The 11107-nt window shown below is 42.0% G+C and overlaps 1 protein-coding gene across 2 annotated transcripts; it reads left to right on the top strand.

Moving 5' to 3' along the window:
• Positions 1 to 3765: 3765 nt before the first annotated feature.
• On the top strand, positions 3766 to 10890 carry LOC109744925 (uncharacterized protein At4g10930). 2 transcript variants are annotated; one of them, XM_020304061.4, is made up of 14 exons: positions 3766 to 4046; positions 4171 to 4280; positions 4519 to 4604; positions 5150 to 5240; positions 5379 to 5434; positions 5930 to 6002; positions 6116 to 6225; positions 6319 to 6384; positions 6498 to 7105; positions 7500 to 7593; positions 7706 to 8876; positions 8960 to 9034; positions 9195 to 10334; positions 10434 to 10890. In XM_020304061.4, the coding sequence occupies exons 2-14, from the start codon at positions 4218 to 4220 to the stop codon at positions 10644 to 10646; spliced, it is 3846 nt and encodes a 1281-aa protein (XP_020159650.1). In that variant the 5' UTR covers positions 3766 to 4046; positions 4171 to 4217; the 3' UTR covers positions 10647 to 10890. The 2 variants fall into 2 exon arrangements, with proteins under 2 accessions (XP_020159650.1, XP_045090843.1); XM_045234908.2 differs by having other exon boundaries at positions 3779 to 4043.
• Positions 10891 to 11107: the final 217 nt, after the last annotated feature.

The raw sequence follows: 11107 nt of genomic DNA, 5'->3' as shown, positions 1-11107 counted from the left end.
GACCTATATACCAGAAGATGGGCACCGGAGGTGGGCCTGGGTGAGCACAACCCACCAGGGCGCGCCTGGGCCCACTGGCGCGCCCAGGTGGGTTGTGCCCACCTGGTGGGCCCCCTTTAGTAGTTATTTGCTCCAATATTCATCATATATTTTATAAAAAATCTCCATGAAGTTTTAGCTTGTTTGGAGTTGTGCAGAATAGGTGGCCTGGCGTAGCTTTTCCAGGTCCAGATCCAGCTGCCGGAATTCTCCCTCTTTGTGTGTACCTTGCATATTATGAGAGAAAAGGCATTAGAATTACTCCAAAAAGCATTATTATGGATAAAAACATCATAAATAATAGTAGGAAAACATGATGCAAAATGGACGTCTCAGTAGCGAGGCCCAAGGGAGGTAGCGAGGTAGCGATAGAGGCTGTGATAGCCGTCGGCGCAGCCGGCGGCGATGTAGTGGGGGATGGGGTTCGAAAAGTGGGCGTAAATTTTACTCGACCGCCTCGATGTCGAGTGTTTTTATGCGCCCATGGGGCCGATGAGTAATTTTTTTACTCCACTATTCAGTTTACGATTTTGGCTAGGTGTCGGTTAGAGGAGTAAACTGGAAATTTTACTCCTCTAACCGAATTTAGGGATTGACTAGAGATGCCCTTAGGCTTTGGAACTCGGTCATTGAGAAATTCTACATCATTGACATGGACGCTTCCTTATGGCATTTGGTGGACCCCGTCGAGGATTCATGGGCAAGTACAAGAGCGGTGGGCACCCCAAACAGAAAAGCCCAGCCTCTACACCGCTATTTATCGCCATTTACTTGCAACCAGGCCTAACCAATCATGGGAGCCCAATTCCCATTCCGGATAAAATTGAGTGATGTACTTAAAGCATAACCATTCCCTACTTACTTGAAGGTTCAGTGATGGAAGAGGAAGGCACTTGGGGAAGAGAGACTATCTTAAGACTGGGTTTCATGAACTCTTTAGATCCTAGTGTAGGAATCTCGGGAATGACATTCATTTTATGGGAGGCGGTCTGTCTCAACCTAAGTGATGTAACACACCACTAATCAAAACTCAAGCAAAAAATCCATGGGCCAAATAGAAATTTGTCATGCTTATTTGAGTTATTTTGCCTGTTTTGCAAGAAAATTCCTGTTCATCATGACATGGCAGTGAAACACAGAAATAAAAAAATTACATCCATGTCCATATACCACCTAGCGACGTCTATAAGTACTAGAGCGAGTCCAAGGCACGCCGCCGCCATCGCCCATTCCTCACTGGAGTCAGGCCAAACTTGTTGTAGTAGACAGACAGGAAGTCGTCATGCTAAGGCCCTACAGGACCAGCGCATCAGACCAACAACCTTCGCCAATGAAGAGAAGTATAGATCGAAAGAATCCAACTTGTAGACACACGAATGAAGATTCGATCCAAACAGATCCACCTAACTCGGTCGTTGAGAACCATATTCCATCTTTAGGGAGTCTGATGTCTACTATGCAACCTTATTCTTATAGACTTTATTGGGCCTCCAAGCGCGGAGTTTCGTAGGACAGAAGCAAATTTCCCTAAAGTGGATGACCTAAGATTTATCAATCCGCAAGAGGGTGTAGGATGAAGGTGTGGTTCTCTCTCAAGCAACTCTGCTATCAAATAGAAGTGGTCTCTTGTGTCCCCAACACAGCTAATACAATTGTTAGTAGCATATGTGCACTAGTTTGACGAAGAGATGATGATAGATGTGTAGTATGGATGATAGAAATAGGTTTTTTAATTTGAACAAATAAAAACAACAAAGTAGCAAGTAACAAAAGTGAGTAAAAATGGTGTCTCAGTTCTTGGAAACAAGGCCTAGGGTTCATACTTTCGCTAGTGCAATCTCTCAACATCACTAACATAGTTTAACACCATGATAATCCCTCAAAGTCCAGCAAAGAATCACTCCAAAGTTTCTATTCTGTCGGAGAAAGTAGGATGAAATCACGTAGGTAGCAAACCATCTCAAAGTTGTGTTTCCAACCAATCTATTGAACAACCCCCAAAGTGCCACGAATGGTCCTAGAGATCGTACTACGACAACACCATATGGTACCGTTCAACCTTTATGCCTAGATTACCTCAATGTCACCACGGGTATCCGCAAGTTAATTACTAGACATGCATCAAGTGATCTCAAATCCAAAGTATTCAATCCAACATAAAGAAACTTCAAAGGTCAAGACTCAATTTACCACAAAAAGAATAGAGGGAGATGAACATCATAAAATCCAACTTTATTACTAAAGCGCATGATACAATCAAGGTTGAAATCCATCAAGAACATGAGAGAGAGAGATCAAACACATAACTACTAGTACATACCCTAAACCCCAAGGATGAACTACTCACACATCACCATGGAGCCGACGAGGTTGATGAAGGGGCCTCTGTGGATGGTTTCCCACTCAGGCAGAGTGTCGGAAAATGGCTCTAGATGAGATCGCTTCGGAACAGAGGCTTGCGGCGGCGATAAAATTGTTTCGGGTCTCGCTCCGAGGGTTTTGAAATATATGTGAATTTATAGGCCAGAGATTAGGGCAAATGGAGTAGTAGGGCCCCACAAGCCTACAGGGCGTGCCCCTGGGCTTGTGCCCCCTGCTCCATCTTCTGGTCATCTCCTAAAGCTTTTAGGGTCTCTTATATTCCAGAAAAAAATGTCAAAAAGTTTCGTCGTGTTTGGACCTTCGTAGGTATCAATTTTCTGTTAAAAAACCAAAAACAAGCATAAAACATCATCTGGCACTGGACACTGGATTAATATGTTAGTCCAGAAAAATAATATAAAATAATGGCCAAAGTATGTAAGAATGATAATATAATACGCATTTAACAATCAAAAATTATAAATACATTTAAGACGTATTAGAGCCATCACCGCCTCATCTCAGCACGACACAAACCCTATACAAACTCATGAAAAAACTAAAAAAGAAGTAAAATCCATCGCACCGACAAGGGTCGGGGTCCATCGCGCCTCCATGGCCCTTAGGATACCGGAGATGAGGCGGACCCGACGGGAGGCAGAGGAACATTAGCCTTCTTTTCTTGAGAGGAAGCGACGGCTGTGCACGTTGAATTATTTTGCCTTACTAAGAAACTAAACTTTAGTGAAGTCAAAGTTGGCTAAGAAATGAACCCCTATAAACTCTTAAGATAATAATGCACCTAAAATTATTTTTTTGGCATTTTCTCCATACACAAAAGTACTTAATATAAAATTTCTCTTCGAAGCCCTAATAATTAGGGTATAAATAAACTCCAAAAATCACCATAACATGGATTCTTCAGAAATCACAAACAAGATCTGCAATACCTTAGAACATCACCTAGCCCAAAAAATTCTAGAGTAACGTACTTACACAATATTTTTTTACCATACGATCCCACCCACGAACACTACAGATCCAATCTCACCAACAAGAACGCAACAGAGAGGAAGAAGATGTTGGTGAAGATTCACAAATTCCCTTAGGTGCTAATTTTAGGGATTAACAAATCGGGATTCAGTCAGATCTCTACGAATTTAAGGTTTGAAATAGACTTTTATCTTCCTGTAATGCTACATTCGTGATGCTCAACAGTAAAAATTCTAAAGAAAATCTAACTAGAAGCAATTTGCCTTATAAAAAAACTAATTATAAGCAACGGTCAGGATTTCTTCAGATTTCGTGCAGATCTGTGCGTGCTGCGTATGCGCAGTGGCTCGATTGCCTGATGGGGATTCCCGGCCCAAGTCCAAACAGCGCGGGGCGGTCGCCTGGGCCGGAAGAGAGGGCGTGCAGCGCCTGAGCTGCGGCCTGCCTGCTGAGCGACCGCAGCCTACCTAGGTCTCCCTCGCACGAGTGAGTACCGGCGATCCCCCGGTGTCTCGTCGCCGTCGGGGGCCGGGGCAAGTGCTCGCCTAGCAAGAGCAGGGACTGTCTCGGAGAGCACGGCCACGCGCCCCCCATCCCCAGCGACCCAGCTTCCTCCTGATCCCCCGCTCCCCGCAGCTGGCGACCTATCCGTGGTAATATCCTGCGCTGATCGAGTTCAAGTTTCCCCAATCTGTATCGCTAGATTGCGCCCACCTCTCGTATGCCGCGGTGCTTTGAGTAATTCTGGTTCACGGCCGCTGTTCTTTCGGTCTACAGGGTTCTTCCGCTGGGCGAGAAAGCTCAGCATCTGCTGCTGATTAGCGATGCCGATGCAGATGGATGTTGATGGGCAACCGGGTGAAGCGCTGGAAGAGATGGATAACCTGGTATTGCGTCCCTTTCTGTTCCGTTCTTGTGCTAAAAGCCCGAGTGCTTGCTTTGCTGGTGTATTTCTGGAAACAAGTACTTGCTGGTACTACTGAATGTTGAGGGAAGGGACTCAACGAGATGATACCCCCTAATGAGGGAGGGGCTATCTCTTTTTTGTACCTCTAGTTCTTGTTCCCTAACATAATTATAATTATGTTTCTTGCTTTAATCATCCATCCGAACTGTTTTTTGCAGGAAAGTTATACATCTGAGAATGAAATTTGCGGCATTTGTAGAGATATTGTCATCGATAGAGGAGTTTTGGATGGTTGCCAACACTGGTATGGCTCAATCACGGATTTACAGCTATCCTGCATTTTTGACTTTGTTCCATCACCTCCCTAACATTTGTGCATAGCTTCATATTTACCATTAAGGTCTCGAGGGTCAATATTGTGCAGCTAGAACTTTGTAGGTTACAATCTTATTTTTCGTTTTGTGTAAATATGTTGGCTAAACCTGCGTAGTGTCAATGCATATAGGTGTTATGCACCGTCCAAGTCATTCTCATTTGATAATTTTGTATTCTAGTCCACCTTCTTGCTTATTTAATTGAAATGCTTTCCCTTACCCTTTTTATGTTCAAGTTCTTTAAGTTCAAGTTTTAATTTGACATTACCATTGTTGACTAGATTCTAAGCCTCACATGTTCTCTCTAGTGCTGCTCACTCTAACACCTTTGGAATTGATTTCTGCACACGAGGAAGTTTAAAAAATATGACTTGTAGTCACATAAGCAACGATATTGTATCAATGTTCACAGTCTCCTACATGAGTTGTTTAAAGCTCTAATGTGATAATTAAATAACTTTATTTCACATGACAGGTTTTGCTATACATGCATAGACAACTGGTCTGCCATCACAAATCGCTGCCCCCTCTGCAAAATTGAATTTCAGAATATAACATCCACTCCAGTAAGTAAAACATATCTCAGTGCTTGTCAATCTTGGAAAAATACTAACACCATCTGGAAATTCATGGATTTTTTTTTGGCTCAGTGCCAGAAGAGGTAGAACTGCATTGGAATGTAATTTTTTTTCTTTGTATTGAAGGTATATGATAGTACTGGTACTGGAGATACTATTGAAGACGATTACCCTTTAACAAGGTAAGGTCAGAAGGTCGTGCACCATCAGTTTGAACATCTCTTAGTTCAATTTTGTTGTTGTTTACTCTGTAGTTCCCCTGTCACCTCATAAGCTAGATTATTGGTTTCTTGCTGCCATATCTTTGGGGCATTTCATCCTGTAAGTTGTGTAACCATTATCAGCTTTGGTAAAATAATACTCTTATTCATTAAATCATAGCGCCATTGAGAGCCCTTCCCTTGGTCAGGTATACTAACCATAAGATGGCAACTGAGTCACCTGACCATGTTAGGCGGAAAATATTGCTGGTGTACTTTTATATGCTTGTGTGTACTAATATTTTATTTGCCTGTGAATCCATGCCATATCATTTGGTCCATGAGTAATGAGCATCATGATTGTAAATTTCTTCTTTTAAGATGCCTTTCATTTATTTATTTTGAAAGAATGCGCAACAAATAAAATAAAGGCCATGCTAATTACTTCTCCTATTTGTTTTCCTTATTATTGTGCAGTGGTGATGATGATTGGTATGAGCCAGGCGAAAGCAACACACTATCTTTCCCATCATACTATATAGATGCAGAAGTAACAATATTCATATTATATTTCATCATTTCCTTTTCAAACCAGTGAAACTTCCCCATATTCATTATCTCCTGAAGTTGATCTGTGGCTTGCTATTTTTTCCCCATTTCCAGGCAGTAGTTTGTTTGGATGGTGGTGATTGCATAATTCGAAGTGGACTCGTGGCAGCTGAGGATAATTCAGCTTTAGATACATCAATTGCTTGTGATTCCTGTGATCTATGGTATATATAACTGTATTATTATCCTATATGTCCATTATTAGTCGAGACTTGTTAACCAGTTCTGTTTTCTAATTACTTTGATCCTTAAGCCAGGTATCATGCTATATGTGTGGGCTTTAATCCAGAAACTACATCTGAAGATTCGTGGTTGTGCCCAAGGTAATTTTACACTGGTACTATCTGACTCTTCTCTTTGATTACCCTTTGCTGGTAGGAGTATCTTTATTTTGCTCTGGGCTTGTGATAAGGAAGTTATCAATTGCATTCTGTAGATGTGTATCTATTGAAGCGAAAAATGAGTCAGAGGTTGTCCTGAAGCAAAACATCAGTGGAGATTCTGATAGAACATCTACCGATGCATCATTTTCTGGGAGGGTGTCAGTGTCTGTTGCAGATGATGGTGAAACTGCCCTTGTTGTCTCGATGGTTGGTGTAAATTCTGAAAGTAAGGATGACCTACAAGAAGGTTCACTAGGCTCGAAGACAGCCCAAGAATCATTTTATTGCAATTCACATCCAAGTTGTTCCATAGATGATTTATCACATGAGGATGTTGCAAATGCCTGTATCCTGAGGAACAAAGATATTTCCTGTAGCTCACACAATAAATCTTCTGAAACTAATCTGACTCGCATGGTTTCTTCTGAACCAACACAAAGATCATCAGAACTTTCAGCAATGCGTGAGTCAGCATGTATCTTATTTAGCGCAGAGCATGGTAACGTTTCGAATGAACAGTCGGAAGTGCCACAAGATGGGCTATCTTATTCATTATTATGTAGAAATAAGGAGGCTGAAAGTACAGGAGAGGATGCTGCGCTGCCTAGAAACAGTAATGGGAATTCTCCTGTCATCAAATCTGCACAACTTTCATCAGCAGGTATGTTGGGTAATTTGCTTATTCCAGCACAATAATTGAAGGACTCATACTTCTTGCTTATCAGAGATTAGTAAGCTTCAACACATGCCAACTTGTCATTCAGTCATCATATTTGAATATTTCAGTAGACATATGCTGTGTTAGTTGCACCTTTAGAAATTTGTTGATCTTTTTGGTGGTAGAAGTTTGTTTTTCACAGCGAAAAAAAGGAAATTATTACATTACTATAGACAATGTATATTTTATAGCTTAGTTTAGATAGATATGATGCGCTGTTTGTTTGTTTGTTTCTGGCCCAATCTTGCTTGATTATACCGCATTCTTGTTTGTTCAAGGGGTCGTGTGGTCATCACATTATGCATCCAAATAACATCTTCCCTTTTTACCGATGCAGCTAGTAAGGTGGCAAGCACAGCTGACGTTGATATGATCAACTCAGACGCAGTTCAGAAGAGGAAAAATGACCAGAACACGCAGTTGCCACCCATGTAAGAATCTTTCGCTTTGCACTCACTTGCAAGAACTGCCAATTTTCACTCTCACATGACAGTTGCATAGATCTACACAATTTCATTTTAGTATTGTCGGTTTTTTTTCCAGGCAGGATAGACAAAATACCAGTGACATGGGATCAGGAGGTGAAATTAGTCATCCTGCGAAGAAAGCAAAACTGGGAGTGCCGGATCAGGAAATGGATCTCATTGCAAACTCAGGTGTTTCTTCATCAGACTGCCATGCTACTTCGATTGCAGCCGAAGTTATTGCCAGTGATACATCAAAAATTGCCACACAGAATAAATATGTCCCTGATATAATGAGTATAGTTGAAGGAGAGAGCTACATGAGGGATCCTGGCAGGGAGCTGGCGAAACCTGTAGGCAGAAGAGCAGGAGATAAGCCTGGTCTTAGAATGAAGAAGATTTTACACAAGGACGGAAAAGAATCAACTGCTGCAGTTCAGAAGCTACAACAAGAGATAAGGGAAGTAGTTAGAGATAATGGTATTAGTATACTCGAGAAGGATAACGCTTTTGACGAAAAACTTTTGACCGCATTCCGTTCAGCAATTGGGAAGTCCATGGATGGACCAGCCAAAAAACCCAACCTTTCACTCGCAAGGAAGTCGCTGCTTCAAAAGGGCAAGATACGTGAGAATCTGACCAAGAAGTTGTATGCATCGTCCACAGGAAGGAGACGAAGTGCATGGCACCGTGACAGGGAAGTTGACTTCTGGAAACATCGTTGCTCCCCAGGGATAAATCCTGAAAAGATTGAGACACTGCAATCAGTACTTCAGTTACTCAAGAAATCCTCAGATACTGGCATGCGCAAAGAAAGTGCTGAAGAGAAGAAAGCCTTTTTGTCCAGGTTATATCTGGCTGATGCATCAGTTGTTCCCAGAAAGGGTGATATAAAACCTCTCTCCGCCGTTGAAGGGTGCCCCCCATTTGATAAAAATAGCCAAATCAAAGGTGACGACAGCAAATCAACAAACAAACCTGCACCTGTGAGTCAGACAATCAAAATCAATTCGCCCAACAGCACTGGAAAAGTATTTAGTTCTTCGACCCTGAGTAAAGAAGCATTGAGTAGAAGAGAAAACAAAAATGGTCAGGCACCACAGAATAAACAAAACCCATCTGCTGGTGATATCAAGCAGGACAAAAGAAAATGGGCCCTTGAGATCCTGGCAAGGAAAAATGCCAGCTCTATTGCTAGCAAAGATCAAACAGAAGGCACGGACGATCTCAGCAGGAACTACCCTTTATTAGTATGTGTTAGCTTATAAAAAATAATAATTCAGAAGTTCATTGACCACTACTCTAGAAACACTAACAAGTTTGGTTTTCTTAGGCAAAACTTCCTGTGGATATGAGGCCACAGCTCACAACTGGACGTCATAATAAAGTTCCTATGTCAGTTAGACAGGTAATCATTAAGGGAGTCCTTTATTGTGCTTACACATTGCCGGCTTCATTATTTGCTCTCACTTTGTTCCATTTCAACTAAGTTGTAATTATAAACTGCAAGCGTACCTGTATTTTTCTTGTTCAACGGTCAAATTATCAACCAAACTTATGTATCTCAGGCACAACTTCACCGCATCGCCGAGTATTATCTGCAGAGTGCAAATTTGGATGTTATTCGCAGATGTGCAGATACTGAATTGGCTATTGCTGATGCTGTCAATGTAGAAAATGATATTTACGGGAAGTCCAGTAGCAAATCAGTTTACGTGAATCTTTGCTCCCAGGCTACTCGCCAGTCTGCCAAGCCAAAACCTGAGAATGATGCTTCAACTCTAACTGAAAAGGCTGAAGTTAGCAGCGATTTGATATCACAGCAGGTTACAACTGAAAATACCAATAGTGGTAGCAGTAATGTGGAAGAAGCTTTAGACACAGCAGGCCTTCTGGATATTCCTGCTACTGCCGGACAAACTGATAAGAGTGAACTAGGTGGTGTGCTCGAGCAGAATGCGAGTGAAAATACTGTTTGTTTCAACAGCGTGGAAGAAGCGCTAAAAAGAGCGGGCCTCTTTGATTCCCCTCCTAACAGTCCCGAGAGAAAAAGTACCACAGCTGAAGGTAATTCCAGGACAGTTTCCGGTTCTCCAATTTCCACGCAACAAAAATATACAAATACAGACGATACTTACTTGGTAAATTTGGACTCTGAACCGAGCGGAAGTTTGCAGTCAAGTTCTGATTCTAGGGTTAAGGATGCATCCTCACTTAAAGATGAGGATGATTCATCCTGTCAGCAACCAAAATGTAGTTCTGAGGATGATCAGAAATTGATACCCAGCGGAGAAACTACAGATGCAACAGCAAATGAAACCCTTTCAGTGAACTTGGCCGAAGCCGATAAATGTAGTTTGCAATGCGAAAAAACAAGTCAAACAGACAAGGAAACTGTAGCTGACATCCCTGATGAAGGTACCGGGCATGTGGAGAACTCAAAAGAAATGGACATAACAGTTAGCGATTTGCATAATAAATCTTGTCATGGGAATAATGTGCCGAAAGAAGGTGAAGGAATCAGCCAAGCAGTGAAACTGGAGCCCGGTAAAGAGAAGTCTTCCAGTGGGAATCAAGAGTTGAATCGGAAACATTCCAAAGGAGACAAGTTATCCACCCATCCAGCAGAAAGTGTAGACAGTTTGAAGAAACCAGCTGACCCAGGCAATAACAGCGCATCAGATTCATCTAGTTCTGTACATAAGAAGGTAACAACGCACTTGTATATTCCACCGGAACATCTATGTTTACAGTGTACTATCTATTTTTACATGTCCGGCTGAACTGCTTTGTTTCACCCCTTGTAGGTTGAAATGTTTGTGAAAGAGAACATCAGGCCACTTTGCAAGAGCGGCGTAATCACCGTCGAGCAATACAGGTGGGCTGTCGCCAAAACAGCAGAAAAAGTTATGAAGCACCACTCGGAGGCTAAGAATGCCAACTTCCTGATCAAGGAGGGTGACAAGGTGAAAAAGCTTGCTCTGCAGTATGTTGAAGCGGCCCAGCAAAAGATCAGTTGACTCGGGCCAAAATCTGGCTATCACTGGAATGTCGTCGTGTCATGGTTGTGCGATTACATAGCAATTCGCAAACTCTACACGGTCAGGTTGACTGGCCATTTCAGGCAGACCCTCAAAAGAGCTTTAATTCTTATAACTTTGGTCGTGGATCGGGTTTTTGCAAAGTAGACCGAATTTTATCATCGGGAGTTTATGTACAGGGACGTGCTTTTGTTACGTTCATTCAAGCTGTCGACCGAGGGAACGTATCTGGTGCAACGGTGAATTTGGTGCTACCGGTGCACCGATCTCCATATCTCACTTTATAAACATTGAAAAAATATGAAATTTTATGAGGTGGTAAGTATGACACATATCTACCATAGTAAAAAAAATTGGATTCAAATTTAACGTACATTGTTAGAAACAAAAAAGACAAATCATGCTGTGAATAGCACCTAATGCAACCTGGGCCTTGAATT

The sequence above is a fragment of the Aegilops tauschii genome, chromosome 3 (assembly GCF_002575655.3).
Source record: "Aegilops tauschii subsp. strangulata cultivar AL8/78 chromosome 3, Aet v6.0, whole genome shotgun sequence".
Lineage (NCBI taxonomy): Eukaryota > Viridiplantae > Streptophyta > Magnoliopsida > Poales > Poaceae > Aegilops > Aegilops tauschii.
The sequence above is the reverse complement of the archived record's forward strand: the minus strand, read 5'-3'. Positions and strand labels throughout refer to the sequence as shown.